Source organism: Mustela putorius, unplaced genomic scaffold, assembly GCF_011764305.1.
Source record: "Mustela putorius furo isolate JIRA1106 unplaced genomic scaffold, ASM1176430v1.1 tig00003988_pilon_pilon_pilon, whole genome shotgun sequence".
In the NCBI taxonomy this organism is placed as follows: domain Eukaryota; kingdom Metazoa; phylum Chordata; class Mammalia; order Carnivora; family Mustelidae; genus Mustela; species Mustela putorius.
Window position 1 is genome coordinate 9,951,165 of NW_025422127.1, and position 18,495 is coordinate 9,969,659.

Below are 18,495 nucleotides of genomic sequence, written 5' to 3' on the forward strand. Positions count from 1 at the left end.
AACAATGCATCTGACTGTCAAGTTCACCAGCTGAGCTGAACCAGCCATTGAGCCAGACCCCTGCGATGGAGAAAAGAAAGAAAGAAATATATATTTTTGATAGAGCTTTTCTGAGCAGCTTTGGAGACAAAATAGCACCTAATATTGGGAAACCTTGTATCTCATATAAGGAGATATTTTAAAGATTCAGCATGCAGAGGAGAAGATGGCGGAGAAGTAGCAAGCTGAGACTGCTTCAGCTAGCCGGAGATCAGCTAGATAGCTTATCTAAAGATTGCAACACCTGAAAATCCATCGGCAGATCGAAGAGAAGAAGAACAGCAATTCTGGAAACAGAAAAACAACCACTTTCTGAAAGGTAGGACCGGCAGAGAAGTGAATCCAAAGCGACGGGAAGATAGACCCCGGGGGGGAGGGGCCGGCTCCCGGCAAGCGGCAGAGCAACCGCGCACAAAATCAGGACTTTTAAAAGTCTGTTCCGCTGAGGGACATCGCTCCAGAGGCTAAACCGGGGCGAAGCCCACGCGGGGTCAGCGTGGCCTCAGGTCCCGCAGGGTCACAGAAGGATCGGGGGTGTCTGAGTGTCGCAGAGCTTGCGGGTACTGGAACGGGAAAGCCGGCTACAGAGACAGAGCCGACAGTAAGCTCGCAGCTCCGTGTTACCTTGAACCGGTGGCAGGCTCGGTGAGCTCGGAGCGCGGCCGGAGGTCAGGCAGACGGGAGTAACTGGGCGCTGTTCTCTGAGCGCGCACTGAGGAGTGGGGCCCTGGGCTCTCGGCTCCTCCGGGCCGGAGACCAGGAGGCCGCCATTTGTATTCCCGTCCTCTGGAACTCTACGGAAAGCGCTCAGGGAACAAAAGCTCCTGAAAGCAAACCCGAGCGGATTACTCACCCCGACCCCGGGTAAGGGCGGTGTAATTCCGCCTGGGGCAAAGACACTTGAGAATCACTACAACAGGCCCCTCCCCCAGAAGATCAACAAGAAATCCAGCCGAGACCAAGTTCACCTACCAAGGAGTGCGGTTTCAATACCAAGGAGAGCAGCAGAATTCCAGAGGAGGAGAAAGCCAAGCACGGAACTCATGGCTTTTTTCCTGTGATTTTTTTTAGTCTTGCAGTTAATTTAATTTTTTCTTTTTCATTTTTTTTTTTTTTTCTCGCCTTCGGGTAAAATTTTTTTTTAACTGTTACCTTTTTCTTTTTTAACGATTTTTTACTAGTTTATCTAATATATATATATATATTTTTTTTTACATTTTTCTTAGGTGTTTTCTTTTTTTAAAAATTCTTTTCTTTTCTTTTCTTTTTTTTCTTTTTCTTTTCTTTTTGTTTTTTTTTTTTTCTTCCTTTTTGAACCTCTTTTTATCCCCTTTCTCCCCACTCACGATTTTGGATCTCTTCTAATTTGGTTAAAGCATATTTTCCTGGGGTTGTTGCCACCCTTTTAGTATTTTACTTGCCCCTTCATTTACTCTTATCTGGACAAAATGACAAGACGTAAAAATTCAACACAAAAAAAAGAACAAGAGGCAGTACCGAAGGCTAGGGACCTAATCAATACAGACATCGGTAATTTGTCAGATCTAGAGTTCAGAATGACAATTCTCAAGGTTCTAGCCGGGCTCGAAAAAGGCATGGAAGATATTAGAGAAACCCTCTCGAGAGATATAAAAAGCCCTTTCTGGAGAAATAAAAGAACTAAAATCTAACCAAGGTGAAATCAAAAAAGCTATTAATGAGGTGCAATCAAAAATGGAGGCTCTAACTGCTAGGATAAAATGAGGCAGAAGAAAGAATTAGTGATATAGAAGACCAAATGACAGAGAATAAAGAAGCTGAGCAAAAGAGGGACAAACAGCTACTGGACCACGAGGGGAGAATTCGAGAGATAAGTGACACCCATAAGACGAAACAACATTAGAATAATTGGGATTCCAGAAGAAGAAGAAAGTGAGAGGGGAGCAGAAGGTATACTGGAGAGAATTATTGGGGAGAATTTCCCCAATATGGCAAAGGGAACGAGCATCAAAATTCAGGAGGTTCAGAGAATGCCCCTCAAAATCAATAAGAATAGGACCACACCCCGTCACCTAATAGTAAAATTTACAAGTCTCAATGACAAAGAGAAAATCCTGAAAGCAGCCCGGGAAAAGAAGTCTGTAACATACAAAGGTAAAAATATTAGATTGGCAGCTGACTTATCCACAGAGACCTGGCAGGCCAGAAAGAGCTGGCATGATATTTTCAGAGCACTAAACGAGAAAAACATGCAGCCAAGAATACTATATCCAGCTAGGCTATCAATGAAAATAGAAGGAGAGATTAAAAGCTTCCAGGACAAACAACAACTGAAAGAATTTGCAAATACCAAACCAGCTCTACAGGAAATATTGAAAGGGGTCCTCTAAGCAAAGAGAGAGCCTACAAGTGGTAGATCAGAAAGGAACAGAGACCATATACAGTAACAGTCACCTTACAGGCAATACAATGGCACTAAATTCATATCTTTCAATAGTTACCCTGAATGTGAATGGGCTAAATGCCCCTGTCAAAAGATACAGGGTATCAGAATGGATAAAAAAAACAAAACCCATCTATATGTTGCCTCCAAGAAACACATTTTAAGCCCGAAGACACCTCCAGATTTAAAGTGAAGGGGTGGAAAAGAATTTACCATGCTAATGGACATCAGAAGAAAGCAGGAGTGGCAATCCTTATATCAGATCAATTAGATTTTAAGCCAAAGACTATAATAAGAGATGAGGAAGGACACTATATCATACTCAAAGGGTCTGTCCAACAAGAAGATTTAACAATTTTAAATATCTATGCCCCCAATGTGGGAGCAGCCAACTATATAAATCAATTAATAACAAAATCAAAGAAAACACATCAGCAATAATACAATGATAGTAGGGGACTTTAACACTCCCCTCACTGAAATGGACAGGTCATCCAAGCAAAAGATCAGCAAGGAAATAAAGGCCTTAAATGACACACTGGACCATATGGACATCACAGATATATTCAGAATATTTCATCCCAAAGCAACAGAATACACATTCTTCTCTAGTGCACATGGAACATTCTCCAGAATAGATCACATCCTCGGTCCTAAATCAGGACTCAACCGGTATCAAAAGATTGGGATCATTCCCTGCATATTTTCAGACCACAATGCTCTAAAGCTAGAACTCAACCACAAAAGGAAGTTTGGAAAGAACCCAAATACATGGAGACTAAACAGTATCCTTCTAAAGAATGAATGGGTCAACCGGGAAATTAAAGAAGAATTGAAAAAAATCATGGAAACAAATGATAATGAAAATACAACGGTTCAAAATCTGTGGGACACAACAAAGGCAGTCCTGAGAGGAAAATATATAGCGGTACAAGCCTTTCTCTCAAGAAACAAGAAAGGTCTCAGGTACACAACCTAACCCTACACCTAAAGGAGCTGGAGAAAGAACAAGAAAGAAACCCTAAGCCCAGCAGGAGAAGAGAAATCATAAAGATCAGAGCAGAAATCAATGAAATAGAAACCAAAAAAAAACAATAGAACAAATCAACGAAACTAGGAGCTGGTTCTTTGAAAGAATTAATAAAATTGATAAACCCCTGGCCCGACTTATCAAAAAGAAAAGAGAAAGGACCCAAATAAATAAAATCATGAATGAAAGAGGAGAGATCACAACTAACACCAAAGAAATACAAACTATTATAAGAACATACTATGAGCAACTCTACGGCAATAAATTTGACAATCTGGAAGAAATGGATGCATTCCTAGAAACATATAAACTACCGCAACTGAACCAGGAAGAAATAGAAAGCCTGAACAGACCCATAACCAGTAAGGAGATTGAAACAGTCATTAAAAATCTCCAAACAAACAAAAGCCCAGGGCCAGACGGCTTCCCGGGGGAATTCTACCAAACATTTAAAGAAGAACTAATTCCTATTCTCCTGAAACTGTTCCAAAAAATAGAAATGGAAGGAAAACTTCCAAACTCATTTTATGAGGCCAGCATCACCTTGATCCCAAAACCAGACAAGGATCCCACCAAAAAAGAGAGCTATAGACCGATATCCTTGATGAACACAGATGCGAAAATACTCAACAAAATACTAGCCAATAGGATTCAACAGTACATTAAAAAGATTATTCACCACGACCAAGTGGGATTTATTCCAGGGCTGCAAGGTTGGTTCAACATCCGCAAATCAGTCAATGTGATACAACACATCAATAAAAGAAAGAACAAGAACCATATGATACTCTCAATAGATGCTGAAAAAGCATTTGACAAAGTACAACATCCCTTCCTGATCAAAACTCTTCAAAGTGTAGGGATAGAGGGCACATACCTCAATATCATCAAGGCCATCTATGAAAAACCCACCGCAAATATCATTCTCAATGGAGAAAAACTGAAAGCTTTTCCGCTAAGGTCAGGAACACGGCAGGGATGTCCATTATCACCACTGCTATTCAACATCGTACTAGAGGTCCTAGCCTCAGCAATCAGACAACAAAAGGAAATTAAAGGCATCCAAATCGGCAAAGAAGAAGTCAAATTATCACTCTTCGCAGATGATATGATACTATATGTGGAAAACCCCAAAAGACTCCACTCCAAAACTGCTAGAACTTATACAGGAATTCAGTAAAGTGTCAGGATATAAAATCAATGCACAGAAATCAGTTGCATTTCTCTACACCAACAGCAAGACAGAAGAAAGAGATATTAAGGAGTCAATCCCATTTACAATTGCATCCAAAACCATAAGATACCTAGGAATAAACCTAACCAAAGAGACACAGAATCTATACTCAGAAAAAAACTATAAAGTACTCATGAAAGAAATTGAGGAAGACACAAAGAAATGGAAAAATGTTTCCATGCTCCTGGATTGGAAGAATAAATATTGTGAAAATGTCTATGCTACCTAAAGCAATCTACACATTTAATGCAATTCCTATCAAAGTACCATCCATCTTTTTCAAAGAAATGGAACAAATAATTCTAAAATTTATATGGAACCAGAAAAGACCTCGAATAGCCAAAGGGATATTGAAAAAGAAAGCCAACGTTGGTGGCATCACAATTCCGGACTTCAAGCTCTATTACAAAGCTGTCATCATCAAGACAGCATGGTACTGGCACAAAAACAGACACATAGATCAATGGAACAGAATAGAGAGCCCAGAAATAGACCCTCAAATCTATGGTCAACTAATCTTCGACAAAGCAGGAAAGAATGTCCAATGGAAAAAAGACAGCCTTTTCAATAAATGGTGCTGGGAAAAATTGGACAGCCACATGCAGAAAAATGAAATTGGACCATTTCCTTACACCACACACAAAAATAGACTCAAAATGGATGAAGGACCTCAATGTACGAAAGGAATCCATCAAAATCCTTGAGGAGAACACGGGCAGCAACCTCTTCGACCTCTGCCGCAGCAACATCTTCCTAGGAACAACGCAAAAGGCAAGGGAAGCAAGGGAAAAAATGAACTACTGGGATTTCATCAAGATCAAAAGCTTTTGCACAGCAAAGGAAACAGTTAACAAAATCAAAAGACAACTGACAGAATGGGAGAAGATATTTGCAAACGACATATCAGATAAAGGACTAGTGTCCAGAATCTATAAAGAACTTAGCAAACTCAACACCCAAAGAACAAATAATCCAATCAAGAAATGGGCAGAAGACATGAACAGACATTTCTGCAAAGAAGACATCCAGATGGCCAACAGACACATGAAAAAGTGCTCCATATCACTCGGCATCAGGGAAATACAAATCAAAACCACAATGAGATATCACCTCACACCAGTCAGAATGGCTAAAATCAACAAGTCAGGAAATGACAGATGCTGGCGAGGATGCGGAGAAAGGGGAACCCTCCTACACTGTTGGTGGGAATGCAAGCTGGTGCAGCCACTCTGGAAAACAGCATGGAGGTTCCTCAAAATGTTGAAAATAGAACTGCCCTATGACCCAGCAATTGCACTATTGGGTATTTACCCTAAAGATACAAATGTAGTGATCCAAAGGGACACATGCACCCGAATGTTTATAGCAGCAATGTCCACAATAGCCAAACTATGGAAAGAACCTAGATGTCCATCAACAGATGAATGGATCAAGAAGATGTGGTATATATACACAATGGAATACTATGCAGCCATCAAAAGAAATGAAATCTTGCCATTTGCAACAACATGGATGGAACTAGAGCGTATCATGCTTAGCGAAATAAGTCAAGCAGAGAAAGACAACTATCATATGATCTCCCTGATATGAGGAAGTGGTGATGCAACATGGAGGCTTAAGTGGGTAGAAGAAGAATAAATGAAACAAGATGGGATTGGGAGGGAGACAAACCATAAGTGACTCTTAATCTCACAAAACAAACTGAGGGTTGCCGGGGGGAGGGGGTTTGGGAGAAGGGGGTGGGATTATGGACATTGGGGAGGGTATGTGATTTGGTGAGTGCTGTGAAGTGTGTAAACCTGGTGATTCACAGACCTGTATCCCTGGGGATAAAAATATATGTTTATAAAAAATAAAAAATTAAAATAAAAAAAAATAAAAAAAAAAAAAAAAAGATTCAGCATGCAATTGGTGCTTGTATTTCAAAAAGCTTTCTTTTTATGTTGTCTCTTATGGAAGAGAAGATAGTAAACAGGGTTTCTCTTGGTTTCCAGAAAATAGTGATACCAGGGTGGGACTATATAATTCCCTTCCTTCTGTATAAGCCCCACTGAGGAACAGGAGGGCAGGAGAGTCCCTAGTATGGTTTGAAGAAGCTGATGCTGTTTCCTGAAGGCGTGAAGCTCTGAACAACAATGAATGCTGCTTTCTCCAAGGACTTGCTTTTCTCAGTGTCCTCACTGAACTCACAAAGCTCAAGGTAAGGACAGCCTCACTTCTAAAATATCAGCAGAGATATTGGATTAGCTCAAAGACTCTGGGGAGATGATCCCTGGGATTGTAAATTCAATGCCTTTTAATTGACCATTTGGTTTTGACCAAATGTGATCTTTAGTGATGATGAATGTTGATTTTTTCTTTTGTGAGAAGGGACTCTGTTTTTCAAGTTCAGCAGTGAGATGTTGCAGACATATAAAGTTTGTTTTCTAAATCAGCCTCAATCACCTAAAACCTCAGATCATTTCCAAGGGCTTCTCATACTGGATTATGGCTGAAAGACTACATCAGGCTGGACCACTGATCTGTCCTTTCTATACTCTATTATAGAGTATAGGGCATGTGCATGAGAGAGAGGGTTGGGGGTAGAGTGGAGGAATCAGATGAAATGGAGTCTTAAGAGTATGTGAAGGCTAAACGTGGTAAGCAGGAATATGTCTACCTGGTGAAAGTCAATTTTCTTAGAAACAAGGCCATAGAACTCACATTCTCTAAACCAGATTGCTGGATTTGGTGATGGAGGTAGTAGTAGTGATGATAATATGTGTGTATGTGTATATGGTACCACAGATATGGAAACCTTTCTGTCTATAAAGAAAGTCCTTCCAATAGGAACTATAACTAAACTTCCAGATAACCCTGCATTTGTAATATAAGCCTGCTTTTTACTTTCTTTTTCTTCTCCACAAACCTATAGCTCAGATGTTTTTCTGATTTACGGTGATCTTTCCCCGGCACTGGATTCTTTCTAGAACTCTTCTCTTCCTGCCTGTATGTTTTCCCTTCTGACATCTTGGACTGATCATCCCTCAACCTCATTGTGCACCAGAGAAAAGTGATGCTGAATGCAGGTGTTCTTAGATGGACTGATATTAGCATAGAAGGCAGAAGAGGGATCTAGCCTTGGAGACTTCAGGATGTGCCTCTTTGGTCAATTTTCCCCTGCCCTAGTGAGGTATACAAGCTTATTTTGTGACATCCTAATGGATCTTCTATTTAGGAAGAACTCTGTGCTTATTAATGTACTTTGGCAAATTTTCTCCCTTGTAACATCCTCAGATCTTATAAGAAATCTTGTCTCTGTTGGGCCCCTGACTCAGGAGAATGCAAGGTATCAGGACTTAAGCTCCTGAGAGGAGAACAATCTAGTCACATGGCTGGCAAGCCAGGCCCAGGTGTGGACCTTGGTTCCTGATCTCTCTGACCTACAGTTCCTCCTGTTTCAAACCCCTCCAACCATGAGCCTTTGTCTCTCTTGGATGGAAAATTCTATGCCTCCAACAGGAGTAAGAGGTTCCACTCTTCATTTCCTTGTTATATTTCTTGGAACTTCCAGTTGCTTGACTTTGGGCCATATGCTTATGACAGTTGTCCTTTTTTAGACTTTGCAGGCCCTTAAGGGTAGAAGTAGAATCAAAATGAAATATAAAATTGATGCTCTGATTCCAGGTTGGTCTCTCCAGCTCTGACAACAATGAATACATTTCTCATTAGGCTAAGAATAAATCACATTTCATCAACCAAGTATATTTTTTCCCAGAGATAACTTTTTTAGAATCATGTTTTTAAAGAGTATGTTCACATATTAAAGCATTCAGTTCACTTGAGTTTTCCCCATCTACTTGTGGAATTTCAACCTCGTTATCATGGTATCAAAGAGTATGAACTATTTCCCAAGCCCTGCCATACATTCCAGAGTCCCTATAGTACAAGTCAGGATCTGACAGCTCCCTTTAGATTCTTCCTGAACATACAACCCTGCTTTAATACAGGGCACATCTCAGTCTACACACATGTATGTGCACGCATACACACACACACACACATAATTGGATCGTAAAATTCCTGTATGACATTTTATGTGCACTTTCAAAATTAACAATATATTTTAAAATCCTTTCTGTCCTATTAGAACATCTATGTTATTTGTATGGTTGCCAGTACTTCCCTGTATTATTGAGTCTTAACTTATTTATCTAATTCCATGTGTTGTATATTTATGTTTTCAATTACAATGCTATGAAAAGGTTTTATGAACCTAATACATTTGTTCTACATTGACCTAATGGAGAAGTCATTATTATTTTCTCAACATGATCACTCTGAAGGTCTCTGATATAAATTGTCTAATAGAGCATCAAAATACTTCAATCATGACAAGTCCCTCCACCCACATCTATAAAACCCAATAGTTCCTGATTTATCTATCTATATTCCTTTTGGATCTCCTCTACCTGGGTCTCTTCTTTGCCTTCTTGTTCCACTTGGATACAGGTCTATGGGTCAATGCCAATTTGTCCTTTATCAACTTGCAGTAAAGAAAGATACCAGTTGATATAATTCACTTAGAAGGCTTTACAATTGGACAGACAGGAAATGACAATGTCCTAAAGAAATAAGAAGTGATGGAGAGGAAAGACAGAATTTAAAAGGAGATGATAACTCACCAAATATGAGAGAAGAATGAGAAGGAATCTGTATGGGCTTGAGAAATAAATAGGAAAAATAACCTAGGGAATAAGAGATGAAATAAGAAAAAATAGTTATGAAGAATTGGATTTTAAAAAGGTTTTGTGTTTTTTCTTTTTTGAGAGAGAGTGAGCAAGCACATGAGCATGCTGGGCAGGGTGGGAGAGGGAGAGGAGAGAGAATCCTAAGCACACTCCACACCAAGCTCAATGCTAAACCCAAGACAGAGCTGGATCTCATAACTGTGGGATCATGACCCGACCAAAACCAAGAGTCAGACGCTTAACCAACTGAGCCATCCAAGTGCCCCAAATTGGACTTTTAATTGATCCATGAATTTCTCTCTCTCCCCTACCCAATCTCCTATCCTCAATTTTTTAAATTCCTAGGCACATACCACATATGGTATCCAGATGATACCATATCTCAAGGAAGAGCATACATGAATGTTCGGGATTGGTTTTTTTTTTTTTTCCCATGAGTTAGTCTTGGTAAGAATGAGGGTATGAATATGGACCAAGTTTAGAGTCCTTTGTCTAAGAAAGAGAGACTGGAACATTCATGAACCCACGCAAACTAAGGCCTTGAGTAGCCCATAGGAGAGATAAGAAAACATGTTAGTATACTCACCTTGTATTTCTTTGGAGGGAAACTGAATTGAGACAAAACTTGCAAAGTAATCAACAAAGCAAAAAGTAGTTTATTCAGAATATTTCATTTTAAGTAATTTCACATAATACAATTATAAGTCAGCACTATTCTACTGAAATACAGGCAATTAGAGTATCTGAGGCCTTATCTTATTTTCAATTCAACATCATGAGAAAACCATAGTAGATGTTTGAGGGGCATTTAGTTCAACGTCATCATATCCAGGATCCCCCTCTTCCCCCTGAAGCAGCCAGGGACTAGCTTCTTCTTTCCCAGGACCAGCTATCCCTCTGGAGAACTGTAGAGAAGATCCTGAAACATTAAAGAGAAGTTTGATTAGAATTAGGACAAAGAGACGGGACAGTGCCCCATGGTGGAAGCAAGTCAAGTCATGATGACAAAGCATCAGGTAATATTCAAGAAAGCTCAGACAATTTAATATAGTTACAGCAAAGATATATCAAGATTATCCTATCAGGATCCAGTCCATGTGGGTCTCCAGAAACACTATTATCACAGGAGATCTATGGCCAACACAGGTGCTCTATAAAGACATGTTTCTCAGCAAAGAATGGCCCAAGAATGGTAAGAATCAGAAGAAGGGACATGCAGGTGTGCCTGGGTGGCTCAGTGGGTTAAAACCTCTGCCTTCGGCTCACCCGGGGTCCTGGGATCGAGCCCCACATCAGGCTCTCTGCTCAGCAGTGAGCCTGCTTCCCTTCCTCTCTCTCTGCCTGCCTCTCTGCCTACTTGTGATTTCTCTCTCTCTCTCTGTCAAATAAATAAAATCTTAAAAAAAAAAAAAAAAAAGAAGGGACATGCAAACTTCTCCTTTCACAATTGACAGGTCCGAATTCAGAAACAGAAGGGTACAGGAGACCTGGAAAAATCTCAGGTCCTCACTGACAATCCCACTCTGTTCTTGCTGGCCTTGACTTGTGTTCCTAAATGCACCCCCCCAAAACAATCACAGCATCCTTCCATAGTTGCCACATCCTCAGGGTCACATTGGCCCTCAGAGGGAGAAATACTCTTCTCTGGAGAATGAGTGTCTTCATTTGACCACTGAAATGTCTGGAACAGATTGGCTGAACTGCCTACAAATTGAGACTCTATAATCCACCACCACGGCTGTAATTTTCAAAGCTATCATATATGATAGACTTTGTACAAATTAGTGCTAACATGATTGCAGTGCTTCTCAAATGATCAAATGCCTCACAAATTCCAATATTGCAATATTTCTTAAGTCTCTGAATGCCTTTCAGAGATAGGACAGTGCAAAAGTGTTATAAGAACAGTCATTCTGTTTTTGGACTTGGTAAACTAACCTATGTCTCAAGGCAATCACCTCAAAGATGAAGTTATGCAGATGCAGATACCAAGAATATAGAGGGATTCTCTCCCCCCACCAACACCGCCCGCAAGGAATGTGACAGCACAAAAGAGAGGAAGATGGTCAAAGGATATGAGGTCATCTGAATTTTGAATCTATAAGAAGGATCAGCAATGAGGAGCTCAAATTAACCCTTTCCAGGACAGAGACAAAAGATTACAAGAGATCAATCAACCCCACTCACCTGTTGGAGAGGCCCTCACCACATTCTCCTCCCCTGGGGGCACTTCCCCCTCATTCACCCAGGAGGCAAAAGGAGCCTCAGGCACTGGGACCTCTTCAACATTATCATAGTCCTCACTAGGGGCATCAGTCTTCTGAGCTGGGGGTTTAGATGGAATCACAATAAATGGGTTGGCCTGGAAAATATCTAAAATCCCTTCTGCCACAGAGAATCTGATAGCTGCTAACCAGAGGCACTATTCACTCTCACAGACCTGTACCCCTGGGGATAAAAATATATGTTTATAAAAAATAAAAAATTATATTAAAAAAAATAAAATAAAATAAAATACTCACTTTGTAATGAGAAAAAAAAAAGTTCTTTTCCAAGGTCATGTATTTCATTTTGATGAGTCCATAAACCAGAAAAATAATCCAAACCTCTCAATATTTCCTGATTAAAACTACATATTTCAGAGAAACCCTTGCACCAGTATGCCTTAGTAAAATATTTGGTCAGTTACACTTTCCAGATGCTATTTTTCAAAACAGTGTGTATGTTGCAACTGAATGAGGATTGTTCTGGACACAGACAACCCAGCCTCACCATGAGGCACATCAGAGCAAGCAGAGAAGGAGAGAAGAGATCCCACTAATCCCGGTCAAAGGAAGACTGTCCCTCTTGAATCTCATCTCTATGAAAAGAAGTCCCCTGCCCCCAATACCCAGCTGAGACAGTTCACCTCTACTACCTGGAGCAGGTTGAAAGTCAGTGTTGTCCTCACCATCCCCAGTGTAATATGGCAGTTTAGTCACGGAGTCATCTGACAGGGCCCCTAATGTGGAGAAAAACACAAAACGAAAAAAATCATAAAGCAGACAGCACAAACCCGTGGGACCTGTGTGAGAAGAAATGCTGGAGCACATGTGCCTCCTGTGGTATAAAGAGAAGGCTCAGAGCTCACAGGAGCTCAGCAGAAACCCATCCATTGCCTTTGGAGGGGCTGCTTCTGTGAGCATGAGGGAGTATAGGGTCTGCAGAGAAGCCTTGGCTCACAGACAGTGGGCCTGGGGCAGGGGCTGACATCTAGAGGGCCCAGGAGGGCAAGGAAGGGATACACACCAGTACTGCCCAGCAGATCTTCCTTCGTTGCCACAAGATAGTCAATCTCCTCGTACACAGCCTCGTTGGGAACATCTTCAAAACTGGGTAAGGCTGAGCAAACCACCAGCAAGTGAGAAATGTCCCTGAGTTCATCCCTGAACCAACAAGCAAATCATTCTCCCCAGTGGTCAACATGGAAAAAGCCTCAGGGCTGCCAGGACTCCGGTAGAGTCTCCTCACACCCCATGTGCCATGTCTGCACCTCTCTGCCTTGTCTGGCCTTGCGTCCACAGCTCAGCCCCTATTTTTTCTTGTCTCACAGAGAAGCCATGACTGACGTGTGTTCAATCCTAAGACAGCTCTTAGAGTTTCATGTGGGGCAGATGGAGATTTTCAAACACAGTTCCCCCCTCCCACCTGGCCCTGTCTCTGGCCTCCATACACTTTCCATGTTACCCTGTACCCCTGTAGCCCACCTCTGCGCTTTGCTCTCCATCTGTATATCTGAATCACCAGGATGACGAGGACCAGGAAGAGAAGGGCCCCCAGGAAGAAGCAGAGCATCTCAGACAGGGAGAAGATACCACGGACGAGATTTGGGCCTTGTCTGATTCCTAAGGAGAATAAAGCCAATAGGATTTGGAGAAGGGCAAGTGCCCAGGGAAACTCCTTCAGCATTTCCAGCCTGGGCAAGTCCCAGCCTCAGACATAACAGGATTGACAGTGACCCTGGTGGACACTCCCCCAGGCTTTATTCTGAGATAAACTGAATTCTACTCCACTGAGGTCCAACAGAGTGCTGGGCCAACTTACACAACTGTAGCCCCCTTTCTTCACGCTTCTCCAGACCAGAGCATCAAGCAACTCCTGGGATAAGCATCTTGCTGCAGGGGAGTGACACTCATGGGCAAGTGGGGAAACCTTAGATTCTGAAGCACAGGAACCAGCCTCCCTTGGCCCAAGGGCAGTGGAAATTTGAAGGAAGTGAAGGGAAGTTTCCCAAGGAAAATGCCCTAAGACCTCCCCACCAGCAGATGGCTCTCCGGGGTCTTTCCTTTCCTGATTTGGCTAATTCTGTCAAATTCCACAGAACAGGTCACCCAAATCTGAATATTCTCCCCTGCCTCCAGATTGTGGCACTGTACCTCCTGTAGGAGACTGCAAGCTTGTTCTTCCACCTAGAGAGAAAAATAGGAGTTTGCGGTCCAGGATTGGATCAGAGTGCAGGGCAGCCCATTTTCTCTACCTGAGCCCTGAAATTACTCCTCAATTACCACAACCTCAATGTTGAGACCTCCCCCTCTCCCAGATCCAGGGCTGACAGCATCTAGATGCGAACGCAAACTTCACATTTTAGCTGAGCTCACCCCACTGGCCCACCCTCACTCCAGCTCAGCCAGAGCCACTCACCAGAGCACCGCACCCCAGCGTCCTCCTCGTGCTTGCAGTTGTTCTGGCCCCAAGGGTCCGCAGCACAATCCCACAGGGAAGGCTCCCTGCCCCTGCATTTCACCTCATCCAGCCAGATGCTCCCATTTCCCGGCCCAAACGCTGCCTTCTGCAGTGCCTCAAGGGCAGAGCCACAGCCCAGCTGCTGACACACCACCTCGGCCTCTGCCAGGCTCCAGGAGTCATCACACACCGTGCCCCAGGAGCCCTCGTGCCAAACCTCCACTCGCCCTGAGCACTCCGTGTCTCCTCCCCTCAGTCGGAGCTTCTCTTTGTCTGAAAAGGCAGCAGCATCTTCTGTTACTGCCCCTGGTGGGAAGGAAGGAGCCCTTGGGAGCCAACAGGGGACAGGGGAGGGGCTTTATGTACCTGTGCAGGGGGCAGCAGTTGGACAGCTCCTGGGTCTCACTCCTGCAGAAGCAGACAAGGGGGCACTGCTAGATCCGGGACAGCTGGGGGTGCTCTTCCCCAAACAAGATTATCTGAAGTGCTTGCCTTCAGCCCAAAGGACAAGTGAAAATAACAGCCTTACTAACTAGTCTAATGGGCTGAATTACTGAGACATTCGCTAGAAATCATAGCCATTATCTGTTTATTTTGTTTACTTGTTTCTCACTTTTCACATTGCACAATAAATAAAATGCAGACATGTGTGCATACACACACACACGCACACAAACTCCATGAGAGGAAACACTTTGCATGTTTTATTCATCTCTATGTTTCTGCTATGTATACATGGTATATTGTATTCATTCATTCAACAAGTGTGCATTGAGCACCTTTTATAAATACTATGTATAGGGGCTTGATAAATATTTATTGAATAAATTGGTGAATAAAATCCAGTAAAACATAATTCCTTTAAATTCTTGCTAATAAGTAAGTTAATAAAGGGAATACAAATTGATATTAATCGTTTGTGGTAATAATAGTGGATTTTTTTTAATCCTGAATCAAAGATAATTTGCATTCACTATTCCATTTATATTTTTAATGGAAAATTACATATTATAAACTTTTCTTATCTATTTTTCAATATGACGTGCACAAGCAAAGATTACTATGTTAAGAGGATACTTTTTATAAAGAACTGGAATAAAGAGGATTCAGAGAAAAACAGTTAGGTAGACAAAGGGCTAAGGAGTGAGACAGAAATGTTTACATGATACTCAAATATATTGACAAAAAACTACATGGAGAGAGGACACAGATAACAAACATGAGATGAAAAAAAGACCAAAAATGGAAACCAAAGGAAGAACAGAAATTCAAAAAATTACAAGAAAACAGAAGCATACATGGTACTTGTCATAAAATACCAGAATTGGCATATTCTTTCCATGTGATCCTATCCAACTTCCTACCCTGTGAACATCTCAGAAAATGATGGCAGGACCTCTTTGGGTGGTCGCTCACTTTCAGCACTGGAGTCTTCACTATCACCCAACTCATCATGTTTGATTGTAGAAAATTATCATCAATATAAGGTCTTAGAGTTTAATATCCCTTCGGCTTTTAGGGACACAGAAACAAGAAAAGGAGGTAAGGAAAGAGAAGCAAGGAAGGAAGTGAGCTCAGCCTTTGAAATATCTATCACCATGCTGTCCCCTGGCTGTGGACTTCAGGCTAGGATACACCTGAGCTGGCAGGGAAGGAGGAGGGGGAAAGAAGGAACTGGAAAAGAATGTTAAGGGAAAGGAAAACACTATGAAAATGCAAAAAAAGTAAGGAAGAAGAAGAGGCCATCCCACGATGACTCCAGTGTTCATTTACCTCACATTATTGTTCATTCCCTGGGGGACCATCACAAGGTGAGATACTTTTATGCTACTTTTACTTAGAATGAACTCAAATCTGCCTCCTTGTAAGCCCCATCGATCAGCCTGGTGTCCTGCCCCCTGCATCAGCTAGTTCATGGTGATTCATCTCCTTCCACGGTAAAGTCCTTCAAAGTTCAACAGTCAAGTTACATCTATTCTGGCATTTTTGCTAATTAGCCTAGTTACAGACTTCCTGTGACATGGTTTCCAGTTGTTTTTGCACTGGAGACACATAACCCAGAAAATGAAATGTGCCAGTGTCACTTCTAAAAGTAGATCACTGTTGTATCCAGGATCTATAATGAACTCCTCAAACTCAACACACACAAAACAGACAATCATATCAAAAAATGGGCAGAAGATATAGACAGACACTTCTCCAATGAAGACATACAAATGGCTATCAGACACATGAAAAAATATTCATCATCACTAGCCATCAGGGAGATTCAAATTAAAACCACATTGCGATACCACCTTACACCAGTTAGAATGGCCAAAATTAGCAAGACAGGAAACAACATGTGTTGGAGAGGATGTGGAGAAAGGGGAACCCTCTTACACTGTTGGTGGGAATGCAAGTTGGTGCAGGACTTTGGAGAACAGTGTGGAGATTCCTCAAGAAATTAAAAATAGGACTTCCCTATGACCCTGCCATTGCACTCCTGGGTATTTACCCCAAAGATACAGATGTAGTGAAAAGAAGGGCCATCTGTACCCCAATGTTTATAGCAGCAATGGCCACGGTCGCCAAACTGTGGAAAGAACCAAGATGCCCTTCAACGGACGAATGGATAAGGAAGATATGGTCCATTTACACCATGGAGTATTATGCCTCTATCAGAAAGGACAAATACCAACTTTTGTGGCAACATGGACGTGACTGGAAGAGATTATGCTGAGTGAAATAAGTCAAGCAGAGAGAGTCAATTATCATATGGTTTCACTTATTTGTGGAGCATAACAAATAGCATGGAGGACATGGGGAGATAGAGAGGGGAAGGGAGTTGGGGGAAATTGGAAGGGGAGGTGAACCATGAGAGACTATGGACTCTGAAAAACAATCTGAACGTTTTGAAGGGGCTGGGGATGGGAGGTCGGGGTACCAGGTGGTGGGTATTATAGAGGGCACGGATTGCATGGAGCACGGGGTGTGGTGCAAAAATAATGAATACTGTTATGCTGAAAGTAAAAAATAAATTAAAAAATAATAATAAATAAAAATAAAAGTAGATCACTCTATTACACAACAACAAATAAATCTATTTCCTGCACCGAACACTACACTTCAGCACCTTACTTCTCACTCTTTGCCCTTCACAGTTTCTCAAAAGTGCTGTATGCTTTTCTAAGCATCACCTCATTGATACTTTTATTTCTGGTTTCTACCCTGCCTCAAAAGTGTTCTTATTAACCAGTCAATAACACACAATGCCCAAAATCTGTTGGGTACTTTTCAGCTCAAGTGTTCTTGAAACCTCAGTAGAATTTAATATATATAAACATCCCCCTTTCCTTGAAAGGAACCCTAGTTCCAAACACAGTATTGGTTGGGTTCTTGTTTCTCTGTCTGCTCTGCATGAGACTCCATGTCTGTTCACAGACTGTACTATATTTAAAAAGTTAGGTTCCCTGGAGTCTGTTTAAGGAGCATTTATATTCCCAGTGATCTCAACTCTATCTAACAATCAGGGAGATGGAGTGACAGCCAAGAGAAAAAAAAAATGAGAAGGAATGAGAAGCGAACCTGCTGAACACTGCTGAAAATTCTTGAATACTGGAGAGGAAAGTCTGCTACATTTCATTACCAGTTCAGAGGAATGGTGGACCCTACCGCTTAACTGGATGAGTTTAGAATAGTAGAAGAGGGGAAATTATTGAGGACCCTGAGTGGTTACTGACCATACTTCCATACTTTCAGAAACTTGGCTGTGGACAAAGGAGAAGAGAGAGGGACAGTAGCAAGGAAGTCAAGGAAAACTATTCAGGTCTTTTTCAAGATGAGAGTCATACAAACCCATATATATACACATATATATGTGTATATATATATATATATGTGTGTGTGTGTGTGTGTGTGTGTGTGTGTGTGTGTGTGTATGTATATGTGTATATGTATGTATATGTATATGTGTATATATATATATATATTCTCATCTATATATAGATGAGAATAAACCAGGAGATGGGGAAAGTTGATGGCACTAGAAGAGGGAATAAAAGTGAAGACTTTGACAAGTGCAGTTAGGATCCACAGCCTGAGCAGAAGAGCTGGCCTAATATGAGGCCTGAGGCCACTGACCCAGGAGGTCAAACAAGTACAGAGTGGGCGAAGACACCACAAGTAAGAAGATTTGGTAAAAGGCAGAGGAGGAGTTTGCAGCCAACTGTTCTAATTTCTCAGTGAGGTAAGAGGCAAGATCATGATTTGAGACTAGATGGTGGGGATCAGGTGTTGACAATGTGAGGAAAGCGGAAAATACATAAAACACCATTTT

At 41.7% G+C, this 18,495-nt stretch overlaps 1 protein-coding gene across 4 annotated transcripts in view; it reads right to left on the bottom strand.

Annotated features, from left to right (window-relative positions):
• Nucleotides 1-10,091: 10,091 nt before the first annotated feature.
• LOC101683217 (antigen WC1.1) overlaps nt 10,092-18,495 on the bottom strand; it is a 47,939-nt gene continuing 39,535 nt past the window's right edge. Inside the window, exons 8-15 of one of the 4 annotated variants that reach the window (XM_045071730.1) lie at nt 14,544-14,585; nt 14,136-14,450; nt 13,871-13,903; nt 13,202-13,339; nt 12,744-12,836; nt 12,373-12,456; nt 11,643-11,780; nt 10,092-10,374 (exon numbers count right to left, since the gene is read on the bottom strand). In XM_045071730.1, coding sequence (XP_044927665.1) covers nt 10,229-10,374; nt 11,643-11,780; nt 12,373-12,456; nt 12,744-12,836; nt 13,202-13,339; nt 13,871-13,903; nt 14,136-14,450; nt 14,544-14,585 — 989 coding nt within the window. In that variant the 3' untranslated portion in view covers nt 10,092-10,228. Of the gene's footprint in view, nt 10,375-11,642; nt 11,781-12,363; nt 12,457-12,743; nt 12,837-13,201; nt 13,340-13,870; nt 13,904-14,135; nt 14,451-14,543; nt 14,586-18,495 lie in introns of all 4 variants that reach the window. The other 3 variants (XM_045071729.1, XM_045071732.1, XM_045071731.1) reach the window with 3 other exon arrangements.